Source organism: Ursus arctos, unplaced genomic scaffold (genome assembly GCF_023065955.2).
Source record: "Ursus arctos isolate Adak ecotype North America unplaced genomic scaffold, UrsArc2.0 scaffold_2, whole genome shotgun sequence".
Lineage (NCBI taxonomy): Eukaryota > Metazoa > Chordata > Mammalia > Carnivora > Ursidae > Ursus > Ursus arctos.
Genome location: NW_026622874.1, coordinates 17,399,608 through 17,419,541, shown reverse-complemented (window position 1 = coordinate 17,419,541; position 19,934 = coordinate 17,399,608). Strand labels below are relative to the sequence as shown.

General features: G+C 44.2%; 1 protein-coding gene across 2 annotated transcripts in view; it reads left to right on the top strand.

Moving 5' to 3' along the window:
- The window catches only part of ASTN1 (astrotactin 1), a 290,412-nt gene that overhangs the window by 153,310 nt on the left and 117,168 nt on the right, over positions 1–19,934 (top strand). For both annotated transcript variants that reach the window (XM_026509292.3, XM_044387798.2), the window contains exon 8: positions 997–1,081. In XM_026509292.3, coding sequence (XP_026365077.1) covers positions 997–1,081 — 85 coding nt within the window. The remainder of the gene's footprint in view (positions 1–996; positions 1,082–19,934) is intronic.

Genomic DNA, 19,934 nt, shown 5'->3' with positions numbered 1-19,934 from the left:
TGGTCTCTGCAGTTTAGGGATATATAAATTACATAAGGAATTATTAATATAAGGGAACAGGAGCAATTTGTTTTCAAGATCAGTGGTAAGTCAGGCAATGCTTCTTAATTTTGGGGGGTCTTGAGTTTCCTTGTAAATCAGATGAATGTTATGGAATCCTGCCGTGGCAACATGAACATACACACATATACGGTTTTGCATACAATTCCAGAGGGGTTGTGAACCCCTTGGTATATTAATGGAGTAACTAGTGGTAATGAAGCATCGTACTATCCTAAACAAATAGAGAATTGTGGATGGTCCTTCTGTTTAACAGCTCCAAAATCATTAGCCATTTTCATTAAAAACAAAAACAAAAACACAGAATTCCTCTAAAACCGTAACGGATATAAGTGGCCTCCTCTAAGCATGTAGTTGCTCTGTGGGCTAACAGCATGGCATGGTGGGAATAAAGGTCCGGAGTCAGAGAGTCATAGATTCAAATGTTAACTGCCGTTTATAAATTGTCCCCAGATCCCTTCATTTTTCCGAGCCTCAGTTTCCTCTATCAGCATAGCATAGCTGATAATACCTACTTTTCAAGTTTCTTAGAAATATTTGATGAAATAAGTCACTTAGGAGCTCTTTAAACATTCATTGATCACCTAATATGCGCCTTGCAGGAGACTAGGCACTGCGCAAATAAGGATGAAAAAGTCCTTTTGCTCAAAGACTTCCCGGTGTTTGCTTCTACAGAGCACGTACAGTAGGTTCTTTGTAAATGTTCGGTTTCTCCACTAGTGAAAATTAGCACGTAGTAGAAGATGGAGAGATTGAGGGTGTGTTCATTCACGTGGGCGGTAGAGACTGGGATGTGTGACATAATGGGATTTATCATTTCATCCACACCACTATTAGAGTCGGAGTTTAATCTGATCATTTCATTTCATATTCATTTTCTCAAACAGACATGTTAATCAATTGCTTCACGTTTCTTCTTCCTACTCTGCTTCTAAGGGGAATGCCTCTGCTACGAAGGTTACATGAAGGATCCGGTACACAAGCACCTTTGCATTCGGAATGAATGGGGCACAAACCAGGGGTAAGTGCAGGGAATGGCAAGCGAGCCACTTCCCAGATGTCACCCTTCTTCGTGCAGAAGAGACGCGGAGCAGTTGCGTGCAGGGAACGGAGCTAAAGGCTGGTTATATTCTGAATCGCGAATGGGTAAAAATGTCATCGTGCATTTCCATATTTATACCATTCCAGTGACGTCCGTGTCATCTTTTTCTCCATTTACGAGTTCAGAGATGCTGCCTCTGACTCGCAGCCCCACAGCCTCCAGCTGGGATCTGAAAATCAAGCTGTCCCTGTCTTCTTTTTCATTCCACCGCCAGCCACCAGGATTCCACAGGCAGAACTTAGCTGAGGATTTTGTTGGAGACGCACGAAGCCACCTAGACTCCCGTGTGGCTCACCCAGAGCTTGAGGGGCTCTGAGAGACGGACATGAGGAGAAACGTGCTTCCCCCACCACCGTCAGCCAGGGTGACGTGCGGGAGTGCTCCATACTGAGTCAGGGTACTTCTGCCAGATCCCCAGTCACCCTTTCCCTCTGAGACCTTTGCTTTCCCCCAAGCACACATGACTGGGATGAGAGTTCCCTTGTCTTGCCTTTTTCTTTTAATTTTTTTACATTTAAAAAAAGTTATTGTGATAAAATCTACATCACATAAAATTGACCATTTTAATCATTTTGAAGTGCACCGTTCAGTGGCATGAAGATCATTCACATTGCCAGGCAGCCATCAGCCCTGTGCATCTTCCTTTGCTTTTTATTTTTTTATTTTTTATTTTATTTTTTTAATAATAATTTTTTATTATGTTATGTTAGTCACCATACAATATATCCTTTGTTTTTGATGTAGTGTTCCATGATTCATTGTTTGTTTATTAACACCCAGTGCACCATGCAATACGTGCCCTCCTTAATACCCATCACCGGCCTATCCCAATCCCCCACCCCTCTCCCCTCTAAAGCCCTCAGTTTAGAGGCATCTTTCTACTCTGTTTTGGGTGCTGAGAGCTGCTTTCTGCATTGGCTTGCTCATGGAGCAGGGTGGGAAGAGAATGGGATCAATAAACACTAACTAATAATAGCAGTTGATGGAACAGGGAACACTAGAAAGAAATCAAGGCACAAGCCACCTGAGAGCGATTGCTTTTGTGCAGGTTGGAAATGTGTTTGCAGCCTGACAAGGTGGGAAAAAGGCACCACCATCATTTCATACACTGGCATGGAGGACTCTTATCCCCGAGGTAGGATTCTGATGAGACTGAGCCTAGAATAGGGAGTGTAGTTCTGGACTCTCAAAGCAATAAATATGGAGACAAATGGGTGAGAGTTTGGAGAAGAGCAATAAAAATGATTGAAGAGCCCAAGGGAGTGATTTATGGTGAAGGATAGAAGGACTCAACTCGGAGAACTGGCCAGCTGATGACTAAGTCAAGGCATGATAGATGCCCATCGACGTTAGAAGAGGGCAAATGTTCTGGAACGGGTTGAGGTTGAGGAATAAGGACAAGAGAGAATGAAGTTAGGGGAAGGAAATCTGAGTCACAGGTCAGAAAACTTGAGGAAGTCAAAATGCCATGAAATTTTTCTGTTGGTGAAAATGAAGGATTGCTCTGTTTCCATTGAACTTGAGATCCTATCAGAGAGGCAGTACCCCGGATTTGGAGGACGGTGTTTGTAGAAGGGTATAAATACACACGAGGTGGCGTGCTGTTGAAAGATGGGTGGGGAGGCCCGAGGACTTGGCTAATAGATGTCAGGTGGGCTATGAATACAGAGTGCTGTTTGCTATTTAGAGTCACCTTAGTCCCCTCACTCTCCGTCCCCTGAAATGTTTGCATCACGGATGGGGAGCCAGGATTTTAGCTTGCATGATGGCCGAGCATCTGGGTTGGTGATGATTCTTACTGAGTAGAACGTTGCGAAGGGTGATGGATAACCAGCTCTCTATCTCTTAGCCTGCAAACTTGCCGCTGAAGAAAACAACGGCAAAATATCATTTCGCTTTTTGCCCTGAATGATCCAGGCTGGCCTTCTGCAGTGATTGGATTTGGTGGCTAATCGCTCAAGCCTCCACATCCCTCGCCTTGCAGACAGATCATGTGCGGACGGGCCTGGCTTCAATCGGTAATCGCACAAGGGTTCGTCATCCCCTCCGGCTGCGTGGTACAGGCAGTCTTGGGATGTAGACAGGAGCCTCTGGGGACTTGGTGGAGGCCCCATGTTGGTGTCGTTTAAAATAAGACAGGCTAAAGCACCGAGTTGCAGACTGACAGGAACATTAGCCCCAGGAAACAGACAAGGAGGCCTAATCTGTCATTTCCATCTCTAATTTCCATTATTCTCTGATCATCACTGTCTGCGAGGTCTCGTTTTGGACACTAATAAAATAATGGAGCCACTGTTAGGAGGGAAAAAAAAAGTGACTATCTTGGGGATAATGGAACCAGGAGTGATAAGCAGCATGGGTTTATATGTATATAAAAAAACACCAGACAAAAGACTGCATTTTCCTCATAAAATGACAAGATAAATGAAAAGTGGAGGATGCCATACATCTTGATTTAAATGGGGGTTTGATGCCACGTTTCTCTAAATGATGCTTACAAAATTAATCGAAATTGATTTGAACGTGAAGTCTGTCACTTGAATTGAAACCGGCCTGACAGATTGCCAACTAATGATACGTATTGGGGTATTATGGAAAAATCGATGGCGGGCCTGATTTTCCTGAATATTTACTGTTCCAGAAGGTGAAGGGAAGCAGCATGTGTGGGTATTTATATTTTTCACCTAGTATCCTTGTACTGCGTACATAAAAATAGCTGAACATTCTTTTGAAGTACAACAAGCAAATCCCAGGCCAGTGATATTTAAAATGAATTCCCCTGTGAAAAATCTAGGTTAATGTATGAGGAGAAAAGTAGCAATAAGCATTCATGACTTTCAGACAAGGAAGAAAATTGATTAAGGACACTAATACAAAAAATTACACCTGCAACTTTACCCAGCCTCTGCCTGGCGCTCCAGTTTACCGAGACCTGCGTGTGCGTGCATGTGCGCCTTCGTGCACACGTGGGTGCTGCATCTGTGTACATGGCATGCGTGTGCGTGGTGTGTGCATATGTGTGTGAGTGAGCTGGTTGGTTCATACAAATCCTCTCAGCCCCGTACACCATCATTTATGCTCTCATTCATTCATGTTTTCAGCAAATACTCACTCCATTACCTATTGTACCAGGATAAGCTAGATTGCTACTTATAAGAAGATGTGGTCTCTGTTCTGGAAGAACTAATAGTCTAGATAGATAATGGGCACATAACGAAAAAATGACAATGAATTCTAAAACCTATTAAAAGAAAGGTGTGAGCAAAGGTCTATGTGATTACAGTATAAGGGGTGACTTAGATGACATCTAAGAACCTAGAATCGGATGTTGTGGAGAAGTTAGATTTTCAACTGTTCTATTTAATGGCTGACAAAGGTAATTCTAAGCAAAGGGAACAATATATGCCAAGGCCTGTAGACATAAGAAGCATGACTTCTCCGGGACTAGCAAATAAATAGCCCAGTGTAGCTTAAGAGTGCAGTTTACAGAGACAGGAGAAGAGGCTGATAATGAAGACTAGCTCTTGAGGAGCTCTTGCTTTCTAAGGCTTTGGACACCAAACTTCCACGTAGGTGCCCCTAAAATTGTTAGCAGGAGGGAGAAGCTCCAAATTGTCTGTATATTTGGTGGGATAATCCCTCATTATATATGATCGTTCTGGGTCCTTCAAAATAAAATAAGGCGCTTGGGTGGCTTAGTCGGTTAAGCATCTGCCTTCAGCTCAGGTCATGATCCCAGGGTCCTGGGATCGAGTCTCCCATTGGGCTCCCTGCTCAGTGGGGAGTCTGCTTCTCCCTCTACCCTTCCCCTCTTCTCGTGATCTCTCTCTCTCTCTCATTCTCTCTCTCTCAAATCAATAAGTAAACTCTTTTTTTAAAAATTAGATAAATTAAAATAACCCTAAAAAGAAAACAAAAAAACAAAACAAACCCACTCAAAACCTCTTGAGACTATCTAAATTTGTATTTATCTGGATTCTGTAAGTAAAACATAATCCTAAAATTATTCTATAGATAAAAGTTTTTAAGACCAAACAGCAAAGAATGACAGAATCAGGGATCATATATGTAAGGCATGTGAGTCAAGGGGATTGCAACCATTTTTTGGTGCCTCTGGTTCTGCCAAAAATGCCCATGTTGAGAAATGTGTGGGTGGAACTGGGAGGTGAAGCCAGTCACTGTAGTGCACCCAGGTGACAGGATCAGGTCACCAGTTGTAAAATTATTGAACTCATTACGCAAGAAGCTCCTATTCACTAAAAGTAAAAAAATAGCTTCAAAAAGATTAAAACAAAGTCATGGATGACAGATTTCTAATGAGTTATTAAAAGAACATGGGATGTTTGAGCTTATATTTTTGGTCTTTGAGGCTGGCAACAAAATCAATCATTTCCTGCCACAGCATCCCTGGAGACACAGTTGTCCCACAGAGGACCTAGGATATAAAAGGGTCCTACCCCAGCATGGGGCTTTACCAGGTCTTCTGTCTAACCTGTCCTGAATTCACCAGAAATTCCTCAGCCTCCTGTCCCTCTGGTTTTATAGACACAGACTGGGACTATTAGGGAGTATATATCTAGTATTTGTTCACTAGGACAAGAAGTACAAATTGAAAATTCTCGCAGACAAGGAATGAAACCAATAAATGAGGGTGGAGGAGGCAAGAGAGATTGATTTACATGAACATATTAGAGGAGAAAAAACAAATTTATTTAGCTACTTTGGAGATTCATAAGAAAGGCTATCAGAAGTTTTTTGTTGTTGTTAAATTAAAAGTGTGCCCCAAAGGCTTCTAGCAACTATTTTTCAGAACACCACATCACATAAAATTCATGCATTTGAAGATTCCTTCTAAATAATAGTCTGATTTCTTATGCTGGCATCTCAGGTGCAGAAGGCAACACCAAGGAGATTTCCTACTAAAGGACTCTCACATATCACTAGATTTCAGTGCTGAACAGTGGTGATCAAGTGATAATTCATGAGACGGGAAGAGCTGGCTGTGGGAAACGAACAGGTGTTTCTCTACGGCTTTAGAAGCTGTTGTCAGGAATCAGAACCTTCTTTCACCGCCTACGCAGGAGGCAACACGTTTACCATGGTATCCCCAGATAAGTACACATGTGCGCATGTGCGTGCATGCGCACGCGCGCTTTTTCGCTCTTGCACACGGCCCACGCCGCCTTAATCTGTCCCTTCCATTGTGGCAGGTGCTTCCTGTTCTCTTCTATTTCTACCACTTCTCCCTGCTGTCCCCTCCCAAGAGTGACTGCTTGGGGATTCTAAATCCATATAAGGAGCAAATGTCCCACCCCACAGAATCCAGTTTCCTTTTTACGCCAAGAATGAGGACAGTGTCATGGTTGGCCTCAGTCCCTCTGTCATGCTCACAATACGGCCTTGATGGCGGTAGTTTTATTTGGGCATGCCTGAATGATGCCATTCGCAATATTTCCCTGGAGACAACTCTTATTACAATGACCAGAGCCCGGTGGAGAGGATGTGTCTGCCTCTGGGTTCTAGGTATGGAGGAGAAACCAGACTCACCAGAGTACTCAAAAGGAATCCCAAACCCGTCCTCACCTCCTGGCCGTCTACAACCCAGCAAAGCCCTCCTTTCAGCTCTCTGACAATCACAGAGCAGATGTCCAGCCACTGGAGGGCAGTGACTGCAATGCCAGGGTGCATCTCAGATCTCAAGTCTGGGTCTTGGGCAGTGTTTGGCTTTCTTTGACTTGCCTGAAGTCTCTTCAGAAATGACTCAGCTGGAGTCAGACAGTCCTGGGTGACATATGACATTTCCAGACTTCTCTCTGTCCATTTCTAGCTCATCGTCTGGTTTTTATTTTCCCACCCACGTGTCACTGGTTTCTGTGTCACCGATGCCCCAGTCACCTTCCCCCAACCCCTCAGACAAGATTTGCAGGCCAGCCTGGCACTGTTCTTTTTATCTCTGGGTGCCCTCCCCCCTGCCCTCCAGCCCTGTCTGTATTGTCTGTGCCAGCGCCTGTCATTGCCATGCCATGCACAAATGGGATTATCTTCCCATTAGCTCTCTTTTTGTTCTCCTTTTCTGTTTCTGTGTGTGTGTGCGCGTGTGTCACTCTTTCTAATTACTCCTAACTTAGTCCCGTATTCCTAACCAGGGTTCCCAGTGTATTTATTTGGCCCCTTATTTCTCATTCTTCTTTTCTCTCCTCCTTGTTTCTTTGCTTCCATTGCCTCCTCTTCCCCCAGGAGTCAATGGCAACGTGGCTGTCCTTTCTCCCGCCCATTTCAATGTCAGATCGGCATCTTAGCTCTTAGAATTAAGCCTCCAGTTCCTAGTACTCTCTCTCTTTAGAAGTCCAGTTGTAAGCTGATTCTGGACAAAATATTGTCCTGTGGAAGAAGAACTGACCCCTCCCCGGATAAGCAGGCAAGAACCGAGCGGTCCAACATGGATCTCCACCCACCAGGACCTCCTCAGACAGGTGTAATGGGATCAGGTCCCCCACTTGGCTTGGGAAACTCTGCACCTCGTCCTCAGGGATTTTCTCAAGTGAAAGCATGTTGACTTGACCCATTGTCACAAAAGGCGTGTGGTCAATCAGCTGAATACAGTGATAGACCTTGTACATTGCAGATAGACATCTGGCTAGGGGAGCAGCTAAGGGCTGAAACCTAGCCCGTGCTCGCCAAGGCAAGCAAACCCTGAGACAAAGGATATGTTTGTCCAGATGGGCACCTTTTTCTAATTTGCACGGAGGCACTTAATGAGCTGTGCTGACCCTGACTGTGGTCATTTGAGGTGGTGCCCTTTGCTCCCCTCTTAGAGGCAATTGTAACCTTCTTGGTTACTCGAGAAGATACCAGAGCAAAATCTGCCATTAATAATTGACTCCCTGATGCCTGTGCATGGAGCAGATACTTAAGAATCATCTAGGGAGCTTATTTAAAATATAGATTTCTGATTTCTACCTCCAGAAATTTTAATTTCATGGGTCTGGGAGAGGGTCCAGATTCTGTACCTACAAAATGTTCCCCCGATGATTTTGAAGCATAGCCAGACTTAAGAACCCTTCCCGAGCTGGACGCAGAGTCTCGACCCCTCAGGAGGGCACCCTCTTACCACTCTCCTCTGCAATGAAAATAGGAATGGGTTTGTAGACTGTGGCTGAGTGCATCCTATAGGATCCTTGCATTTTACTGATTAGGAAATTCTGGGCCAGAGAGGTGAAGAAACTTGCTTAAGGTCACAGAGCAGGGGGCCAAGCTTGACAGTGACGGGTGGGTATTGGAGCTCAATCAGTCAGGTAAATACAGGTTTCAAAGAGAGTGCAGTGGGAAGAGCATGGAACACTCTAGAAGTCAGTTACCAGCTGTAGATGAGGGGTTGATGTTCTGTGGTCCCCACCTGCTTCTCTGCATCCTCCTCCCCCTGGGACCGAAGGGCCTCCTCATCCCACCCTTCCTAAATGACAAGCGTCTGCAGTCCCCCTCCTGTACTGCCTACCCCCTGGAGGAGGGTGAAGCTGCCACAGTGTTCTGACTAGTCCAGTCACGGCACCAAGAGACTTATTTTAAACAGTGCCGGAGGCGGGAACACTCATATTTCCTCCAACATGACCACCAGGGTGAAAAAAAAATCAACCTCAATTTACCCTCCCATCTGCTCAAGAATGGAAGATAAATTGTTTCAATTTTATAGAAATGAATGTTTTATGTCTTGCCCATGCTTTCCAGATAGTGTCCTGAATTTATATATTCTACTGAATGCATGGATATTTTCCACTAGGAATGCTCACTGGACCTTCAGCTTCCTTGGGTTTCGGTCTAAGAATACCAGGTTTGAGAGTACTGTCATTTTTCCCGGCTTTGGAGATCTTGGCTATTTATCTTTTTTTTTTTTTCTCTTTAGAATAAATAGAAAAAAAAAAAAATCCACTCATTATCCCATGCTCAGAGAAAACTACCATTACCGTTTTGGCACATTTCCTCCCAATTTCTTTTGCAATGCATCAGAAATTTTGCTTCCCCCTGCTCCCCTCAATTCTGTATGTATTTTTGTTCTCTTTCATAATTTAACAATAAGTGTATATTACTTTTATAATCACAAAATTTGGAGGCAAAAGATAAGGAAGGAAGCTTTAAAAGTATCTTTGTGGTACATTCTCCAAACTTTTGCCCTGGGAAAGTTATTCTTAATGTTTCACTAAACCCCCAATTTTAACCTGATTTGGGGGGAAAAAAGAAAGTGGTTCGGGATCTAGCATTCAGGTCAAACTCCAATAAGATGTCTCTGTAAGTCTGGGGAGCAAAGGGCTGGATGAACCGTAAGCAGGGACCCTCACATTCAGCACAGTGTTTAGTGCTGTAACTTCAATGTCACTGAGGACTTTGAGCGACCCCTCATATAATGCTGATTAATAGCTGTCATTTATTAAGTATGTAATGCTGGACTCAGTCTTTTGTTTTTTTTAAATATCACTAATCTTGATAAAAATCCTACAAACTGGTTAAGAGGTAAGTAGTTAGTAGTGTTTATTCTACCTACGATTTCTGTGAAAACAATTTAATATTTAAAAAATTTTTTTAAAGATTTTATTTATTTATTTGACACACACAGAGAAAGAGCACAGCGGGGGGGCAGCAGAGGGAGAGGGAGAAGCAGGCTCCTTGCTGAGCAGGACCCTGAGATCATGACCTGAGCTGAAGGCAGATGCTTAATGACTAAGCCACCCAGGTGCCCCTGTGAAAACAATTTTAGTAAAAATAATCTTAGGGTGTAGCCTTCCTAGATTAAGTATTTTGGATTCTTGTTCAAACATTCATGCTGTAATTGTCTTTTTGTAATTTTAACTTCATATAATTTCGGAAATTGGAGAGCAAACTTTTTGTCACTACACATTTGTTTTTTACTTTATTTTTTTCCTTTTAATAGAAGGAATGTATATAATTTGTAGACAATCTAGGGAAAACACACACACACACAGAGCAGTAAAAAGAAGAAAATCTAAGCCACCTGAAGTACCATTCCCTGGAGGGAGCTCATTCTGACCTTTTGTTCTGTTTGTTTAAATATAATCCTTTTTTAATAAAACTCACATCATATTGTTATAGCTCTTGCTCTGTTTTATACACACACACACACATACACACACACACACGTATACATATGTATGTATCATGAGAATGATGCCTATTATTTGAGGCTCAGTAGTATGATGACCAGAGTCACAGAGTTGTGAATAGAACTTGTTCTTGTTGCCTGATGCCAACATCTAGGCTCTTATTTAAACCATGATGTAGCTCGACAATTGGGATAGTACTTTCCCTCCTTACAGTCTCCTTTCCGCCAAGCTTATTAATCTTCCCATGAGGTTGTCCACACCAAGAGTAGCATTGTTCCTAGTAAAGGTTGCCCTTTGAATAAGACCCTTGGATTAGGAGGATCCCAAATTTCAATTGTGCAGGACCTTGGACAGCTGCTCAAAGCCCCAGTTGCCTCCTAGCCTAATTACTCTTTAGTGGATCCCTCACTTCCAAGAGGATTAATGCTCACCTGCTCACATTTTTATCTATATAGGGGGCAGCGGAGCACTGTGGGAAGAGCGTATTGCTGGACTGAGATTTGGTCTCAAATCTCACTTCTTCTATTTAAAAGCACTGTATTTTGAGCTGACTTCATAACTTTTTTGAGCCTCAATTTCCTCATCAGTAAAATTAAGAATAATAGTATCTACTTCATAGAGTTTATAAGGTTTATGAGGAAAACATAACTAAAATATGTTGTACTCAATAATGTTAAATAAAATATGTAAGCTTTCAATAAGTGATGGCATTGAGTTTTGCACTGGACATGGCCTCATGTATGTTCTTTGAACTGCCACTAAATGATGTGATCTTAATATCCGCTTCGCAGGTTGGGTTTAGAATAACCTACCAAGGGATGCCTGGGTGGCTCAGTTGGTTAAGCGTCTGCCTTTAGCTCAGGTCATGATCCTAGGGTCTTGGGGTCGAGCCCTGCATTGGGCTCGCCACTCAGCGGGAAGCCTGCTTCTCCCTCTCCCTCTGCCTGCGGCTCCCCCTGCTTGTGCTCTCTTTCTTTGTGTGTGTCAAATAAATAAATAAAATCTTAAAAAAAAAAAAATAACCTACTGCTAGAATGGAAATTTCACTAGGGCACAAATAATGCCTTGTATTTCATTACATCATCACATCCTAACACACTATATCTGTTACCTCACTTAAATAATAATGGGTTGTATTCATTGAGTGCTTTCTATGTGAAGGCATTATTTTTAATGCTTGGTGAGTGTTCGTATCATTCCTTCCTCACATCATGCAGGTGAGGAAACCATGGCACGAAGGGTCCAATAACGTGCTTAAGAGCACATGGTAGGAATGAATGGCAGGAGATGGAATGAACCCAGCAGTCTGACCCTGTGTCCAGGCTTTCAGTGTGATGGATGAGGAAAAGTATGGCCACCATGTGGCCTCTCAGGATAAGGCCCTCCCAGCACTCAAGACCTCTGCATTTGTTTCCAGCCTGGTTGAACTCGCTTGCCTCCTGACCATACTTACTTTTTACTTGACACCCTCCCTACTTTTACTCAGGACACAGCTTCCTCTCCAGTTACTCCTTCCATTACCCTCCTAGTTAATTCTATCCATTCTCCAAGGCGCTGCCCAAATCCCTGATCCTCCATAAAATCTTCCCTCATTCTCCAATTGGAAGACATCTCTTCCTCCTTCAGGGTGCCTTAGACCTTGTGGCAGTTGCCACATTGTGCCTAGTTATTTCTATCCCTGGGTAGGTCTCAACCCCTTGTAGACCGTATGACTTTTGGAGCAGGCGCTGAATTTTGAGTCTCATTCTCAAGTACACACTTCCTTGCATGTGGTAGGTGCTCAATAAAAACGGAATAGCTACCGGTGAGATTGCAAGCATTATGAGAAATGGACTAACAGGAAAGCTATTTATGTTGGGGGACAGGAAGGAGGGAAGTTCCTGATACCACTCACAGCACATCACTTCCGCTGAGGACTTCCTCTGTGCCAAACACCCTATTCAATCTTCACAACAGTCCTATGAGGTCCAGTCCATTAAGAGCTTAAATACGTGAAGAACATAGAACATATTGGTTAGGACTGTGCAACAGACCCCTTGAGTCCCAACCCCTTTCCGTTGGGCAAATTACCTAAGCTGTCTGTGATGTACCTTCCCCTCTTGTGAAATGGGAAGGATAATAATGGTACTTACCTCATAAGGTGCTGAGAGGTAAATGAGAATTCTGGAAAGTGAGAACATCTAACGCATGGAAGTCAGCATGAGACATCATGATACCTGCTAGGGGGACGGTTTTCAGGAGGGAGGTCTTGCTTCCATTATTTAAGATCTCTCCATTTTGACCACTGACCAGCAGTTCCTGCCCAGGCTAAGGGGGGGGGGGAGGTTGTTTGTTGGCTTGGTTTGGTTTTAACTTTTTTTACCCTCTTTATCAGCATCAGAGCAGTCATCCTGAAGGCACACCCTCCTCTTCAAAAGCTTTGTCTCTCCCTTCCCCAAATTGCGTTTTCTAGCGGGCAGAGGGGGGTGCTGTTGGACATAGAAGCCTACACTCAAGCCTCTTCCTAATTACACTGCAGTAGGATTTTCCACACAAGCCCCTAGCGTGGCAGGATGCCCTCTTTGAAGTCATTAGTCTTCACAGCAGGGAGCATGCATCATCAAAGACTCTGTTTCCCAGCAACCCCTGCTGTGCCCTTGTGCACCAGAGGATTGCAGAGGGAGAGAGCAGAGCCTACAAGTGCATTAAGTCTGCTCCTCTCTCCTCTGGCCCTGAACCGTGATTCCTTTGAACTGAGGCCCAGGGAGAGGGCTGGTGATGCTATCGCAAAACCTTTCCCCATTCTTTCAGTTTCAACCAATTTAGCAATTAAACTTGCTAGGTCCAGGGATGCAGAATGTAGGACATGGTTAAGGTTCCAGTTGGTAATCTAAGGCACTGTGAGATGGCAGTTGGGAAAGGAGACAGTGGCTGTGAGCCTCCAGATATTGAAAATGTACCTGATAATGACTATGAGGAATCTGCGGTGAAGTTAAAATTCTGTGTGTGTGCGCGCGCGCACGTGAGAGACAGAGAGGGAGGGAGGGAGAGAGAGAGAGACTGAGAGACCCTCCACTTTGATCAGACAAACCTGGATTTTTATCTTGGCTTTACCTCTTACTTGTCTGTTTATTTCTGACTTTCAGTTTCTTGATCCCTTCGAAGTTCTGTGACTATTGTGAATGAAGGAACGTTTAACAAAAACGTCTACTTAGGCCTAGATTTTTGGTTTGGGCATGAACCTGGGTCTTATTTCAGCGCTGATGTCCAAGGACTCCGCCCAAACTCACCTGGCTTATCTTTGGATGATTGGTTGGTGGCACTCCATCGTGGATTCTTGAGGGGTGGAGGGGAGTGTTGGAGTGTAGACCTCTGGGGGCAGCGGATGAGGGCTGCTCCAGTGGGCGTCGGCGGTGAGCATGTCCTCCTCCTCACCACAGTTATCGAACCGCTGGCCCGAGACAAGCGCTTTCTCCCTCACCTGTGTCCCACTATAGGCTTCTCACCTGGCAACCTGCTTCACGACTTGTCCTCAAATCCGTCCTCTCCAGCCACCCAAAGATCTACCCAGAGGAGCTATTCGTTTTGTACGCTGCCCCCAAACTCAACACTGAAACCTGTGGCCCTGCAGAATACATTTGGGCCTTCCTAAGGTGACCCGCAGGCTCTTGTTGACCTGGTTCCTGCCAACCCCGTCAGTCCTATCACCCCAGTCCTCCTCTGTGCGGATTGTTATGTTCCAATGACATTGATTCTGTTGGCCAGCCTGTGTGTGCACCGTGCTTACCACGTGTTTGGGCATTTGCCTGGGGGGGAGGGTGCTGCGCCTGGAGTGGCTTTTCCTACTCCCTTCCCTAGCCCACTCCCGAGCTTTTCTGGCTGTTCCCTACTTAGTGTTTAGGTAGCCCTCTCTGAGATATCTAACTGATGCCACCCAGCTTTTACAAAGGGGCCTTCCTCGGTGACCCTGGGACGCCTCATGCAATCTCTGCCGTTGCTTTCACACCATCGAATAATGATCTGATCGTTCTAATCATCTGTTCGCTACTCTGCCATGGCCCCTGCTCTTCCAGCTTGCAGGTTCCTCAAGTTCAGGCCCATGTCTTATTCATCATTGTAACCCTTTGGCATTTCCTGTCACATTCAAATTAAGCATCGAATACATGTTTGTTGAATGAATAAGTGAATGGTTGCTGGTAAGGTTCTCCGTGCACGTCCTGTGTAAACCTCTGTATGATTTTCTCCGAGCATTTCTTTGTGCTCAGGTCTCTTTATCCACAAAAGAGAAATCAGCTTATTTATATTTAATATTTGGCATGGTGTTCTTTTCTCAGTTAACTCATTTTTCTTCCAAGTGCCACTAAAGCAGTGTACGTTCATGAGTCATTCATTTGAAAAACATTTATCGATGACCTTCCATGTCTCAGAGATTGTGTTAGGTGCCCGAAAAAAAAGGAAGATGGATAATAATAGCCAACAGTCATGTCGGGTTTATTATGTGCTAGGCACTGTTCAAAGCACTTAACATCTCCTCATTTAATCTTCACACCAACTTTATGAAGGAGATATTATTACTGTCTACCCTCATTTTACAGTTGAAGACATTGAAGAACATAGCCTGTCCTAGCCTGAGTGCTCTAGAAACAAAGCTTCAATATTAAGGCTTTATAGGGAGGATTAATCCCAGGGGAGCAGAGTTGGCGGGGGGAGATCACTGAGACAGGAAGAAGGAAAAGCATTGTCAGGTGCTGAAATGGTAAGCTGGCCACAGCATTACAAGAAGCCAGTTTTTGGACCCACAGGATGTAGTCTAGAGAGGCCTTGTGGAAATTTGTACATCGGAACCGTCCATGAGGGTGGAGGATAGGCAGGAGGGGAGAGGAATGTACCTGCTGATTCTTCCCAGGGTCCTGGTTCTCATGGCAGGTGCCAACTTCTGTGAACATCCACAATGTTAGAGTGAATGGAGCCCATGCTCTTCACTTCTTTCTCACATCCCTGGTCCCCCCACATGTTACCACCCAGGTGAGGCTCTGATGGGGGTCAACCTCAAGTGAGAAAGTGAGAGATCTCCCTCAGTATTATGAAAATTTCCACTTGGCATCAATCAACGTACAAAGTGCAGAAGTACAGGATACGAGAGAGTTGTATATAACAAAGTTGGAGACTGATTATAAATAGTCTATTGAATGAATGAATGAATGAATGAATGATGAGCGATTTGAGATGAATTGAAGAATGAGAAGGCAGCATCCCAAAGACTGAGAACAGAGTGGTCCCGAAGTGGCTCCACTGATAACCGGGGTGCTAACATGAGTCGCCACAGCCAGATGACAAGCTGACAGAGTCCCCGCTGACCGAGGTCAGGCCACCCAGTGCATACTCGGGAGGTGGATGAAGCCAGACTTTAGAGCAGGTGGTTTTCTGGAAGAAGAGAGTGTTTCTGGGAGAGCTCCAAGATTCTTTTGGCCGTGGGGGTAGGTAGTGTTCAAGGATAAATACCCTGCTCCTATTTACCTCTAACAACTGGTCCAAAAACCCGTCCCAGGACGTTCTTGCTTTCGCTCTGCTCCTAGTGTCTGCCACATAGGACTGAGAAGACTCTTCCCCGGGGTTCCCTAGCACCTGCACAAAGGCAATGAGTGCTCATTTTGGTGCTATGCTGACATTCTTGTCCGTTTTCCCACTGAACTGGACAGCGGTGGGAAACTCCCTGAGGACACAGACCATACCCTTTACTGGCTCTGTTTTTGTCTTTTTGTGTTTGTGATGCCTGGATCTCTTAGTCATACAGTAGGTGTTCAATAAACATGAACTCAACGGTTGAATTCATGAACAAATTGTGCCAGCTGGTTGAGAGTTCCACCCTAGTCATTTTTCAAGAAGGAAATTAACAATTTTTTCTTGCCCTTCTGAGTCTCTCTCTTTTCCTGTACCTGCCACCAAAGTAATACCAGATGATAGAGATTGCAGTGAAGATCATCTTAAAAGAGATACTAAATCTTATTGGAAAGAGAGGAAGGGAGACAGGTTTCTTTTGCCATTTCATTCTAAACAGTTGAGAAGGATCCTTTCTGATCCTCATCTAGCCTGCCTTTTCTTGGCAAGAGCCGCAGGGGTCCAGCCAAGGGTCCTTAATGAATTTGGATGCAGAATTCTCATTCTCTAAGCTTGTATTTGTAACTCGTTCTCGATGTTCAAGGCATGCGTTTTTCTGAAAGATAGGGTTCAACCCAGGAGGTCACTTCTCTGGTTATCTTTCAGCTCCCCCAAACCTATATTTAATAGTCTGGAGAAGCAAATGAATCTGCTTGGGATCTACTTCAATTCACTCCCTCAGGTCCAGGTTAAATGCTGGAGGAGTGATCTGACTGGGACAAGAAACAGCTGTCATTTCTCTCTGCTTGCCAAGGACCTCACTTACCCTTCCTTCACTTTATTGGTTCCCAATGACACATGGGCAGGGGGCTATGGGGCACCACAGCAATCTTACAGGGGTTCCATGAGATATTTTAAATCGTCAGAGGAAACAGAAATACCTGTCAGATACCTTACTTTCTATTTTCAATATAGGGGTATTATTTGTTTCAAATGACCACCAAATTGTTCCTACATAAATAGTAATAATACTTAAGTTGTTTGAACCTACTACTCCATAAATGAAACTAGTAGCTATTTCTTTGGACCTGGACGAGCTGTGAAAATTATTATGTCCCTTTGGGTACGAGGGGCCCAGCGAGTTTGGGCTTCATACAGTGTCCCCAGTTAGGAACATTATTTTCTCAGGTTTATCTCTGAGGATGCTAAGGATCAGAGGAGGCAAGTAAATCACTACAGGGTCAAATGGCTTGTAAGTGGTAGAGCCAAAATTTGAACCCAAGACTGCCGGACGCTGAAGTCCCCATGCCTCCACTCTACTGCAGAATTAATGAAGACCGGGTCTTAGACTGGTCGAGTTAACATGGGCTTTGGCAGTAATTCAGCCCAGCTTATAAACCTGCCCAAGCCACACCACTGACTGGTAGTAAGAGTTGGTCTAGGGATCTGGTCTCCTGTCTCTGACTTCGTCCTGCCTTATTTCCTCTCCACTCTCAACTTCTCTCTCTTCCCAGCCTTAGGCAGCCACCATTATTGCTCACCAATGCTGGCAATTGAAATGATGAAGGCGCTTTATTACCTGAAGCACAGAGAAGTGAGGTGCTTTAGGGAAGAGCACCACAACTAATTATGGCAGTGAAGGGTTTAGTTTACAGGGAGAGATGAAAAGAACAATCATGCAATGTGTAATTTGGATAAAGCAAACGTAAATGGGATGTGGTGTCATTTGTTAATATCTGAATGGTATAAATGTCAGAGGAAAGGGCAGGGAAGTTATTTAGGGGATATAACTAGGAAATGCCATGAGAAGGAGAAAGAAGTTAGGCTGAAAATGTGATGCTGATATTTATTTATTGGCGGGTGAAGGGAGGGCCAGTGGAGGGCTCTGCGTTGCGTGCTTTAGGTTAAGTTGCATTGGATGGAGCACTCTGGAAATTCCTGGTGACACTGACCCCCCGGGGATTACCTAGATAGTTTTCTCTATTCGGAATTTTCATGGTTCTTTAATAACCATAGTTCTTCATTTGTCTTCCAGGGTGTTCTTTGCCCTTTCTGTTTTCCCTTCCTGTTCATTTATATCCATTCCAGGCTCTTCTTCCCATTTTTTCCCCCTTTTTCCGTCTTACTGCCTTCTGTCCCCCTCATCCTCACAGTCACTTTTGATTTGCCTTTTTTCCCCCTCTGGTTATTCTCACCCTCCCATCTTCCTGCTCGTCTTTCTCTGGTACCTGGCGTATCCCAGGTTTCCGGGCCATTGCTCTTCCTCTCTCCTTCCAAAATAGAAGACAAAATTTGCCACTCTGACAAAGAGAACAAAAGCTGCAAGTCCCTGCCCAAGTTACAAGGACAGCATTTTCTCTTTTTAGGGGGTTTTAATTTTAAAAGGAAAAAAAAAATTGCAGCCTCTCCTCCCTCCCCCTGCTGTGCGTTCGCTGCTTTCTGGGCTGGGAGCGGCTGCTGAGGGACAGCCAGATAAAAAGCCACTCCTTTGGTTCTGATCATTTCTGCTCTCGTCTTTCCTTCCAGCCTCAGCTCCTTTTTACTGCTTTTTTTTTTTTTTTTGGAAATTCAGGCAGAAAATGGTAGCATTAGCATTTTTAATAAAGGAAGCTGGAGAAGAGAGAGGCAGCTCGAGGAAGCTGAAGGAGGGGACGGAGCCCAAATCCACTGACTGTCAAAACTGCCTTTTGGAGCCAGGGTGCTCTGGGTGGGGGCAGGGGGAGGCGGACAAGAGAAGTGGTCGTCTTAGGAGAAGCATTCAGGCTGATATAATTGGAGCTTTGAGCACAAGCAGTCACAGTTGGGAGGTGGGAAATTGCTGTGCTAGATTGAGTTTGGCTCAACTTGATACTGAGGCCCGGCATTGTGAAATGTTTTCTAATTTAGCTCATTTTCCCTGTCTTCCTGGAATGAGCCATTATTCGTCCATTACTGGCGAAAATTATGGTCCTGGCTAACCCCTTCTCTCCTTTTCTCTTCTTCCTCCTCCTCCTGTGCTCTGTAGGAAGGGAGAAGAAATAAACAGGAGGGAAGGGGCCGCACCTATTCTTTCTTTAGAGAAAAGAAGTGAACCTTGGAGACCCGGAGTGGCTGACATCATCTTTCCCTATTTCATTTTTCCAGGGATACGAATGCAAAAGTTTAATGGAGTTGCTAGGTTTATGTTTTGTCTGTTAAGCCATTGTACCTCTGCAGGATGAAGCTTAATTGGCTCTTTTGCCACCATTGAAAAGGAAAAAAAATATCTCCTTGCAGAGGTTACTGTTCTGTAAAGAAAGTGCCAGTGATTAGATCTAATGCCTTTGACGGCTGGATAAAAAGTTGCTAAATAAGAGTAGATTGAATGCATAAACCTGGAGTCAATCAGAAGGTAATACAGATCCCAAACAGCAAAATGAACTGTCTTACCACAGTATTCTTCCCCCATCACACTGATAACCCTATGTGAGTACAATCGTGGGAGATCTACTTTGCTTTCCCAAATCCAATTCCGTAGTGGGTCAGGATGAAGTCCAAATTGGGGCAATACCCCTTGCTACTCCTGGATTTCAGCCTATAAAGTGCTTGAGACCTCTCTGTTGGTAAAGTGTGAACCCTGATGATTGTAGACATTGCATATACTTCATCGTTGGAAGCCTCGCTGTTTTAACAAAAGAGTGACTGTCACAGCCAGTGTTCCTTATACATGAAATCGATCATTTTAGCCTCATCTGAACAGACAAGAGAATGTGTGTATTTGTATAAATAGTCAGTTGCATCTGGGCTCCGCATCATAATGCTGAATCTTGATTTCCTTCATCAGTGAGTTATTCCTCTTGCCCCTTTGCGTGTACCCATGAGGCGGTGTTGGTGCCAGGCATATGAATATACATATAATTATTAACTGCAGCTCTGAAGAATGTCCAAGATCTTTAAGCCAGAATATCTTTGAAGAGTGCAAAGAGGGAAATGGAATTGTATTTCTTAGATTCCTTCAAGGAATAAATGCTGCCTCCAATCTTCGTTTCCAAGGGTAGAATTAACATCAGTTGGAGACTCTCAAAAACATTTAGGTTTGGATGGAATGTAGGTTTATACCCAGA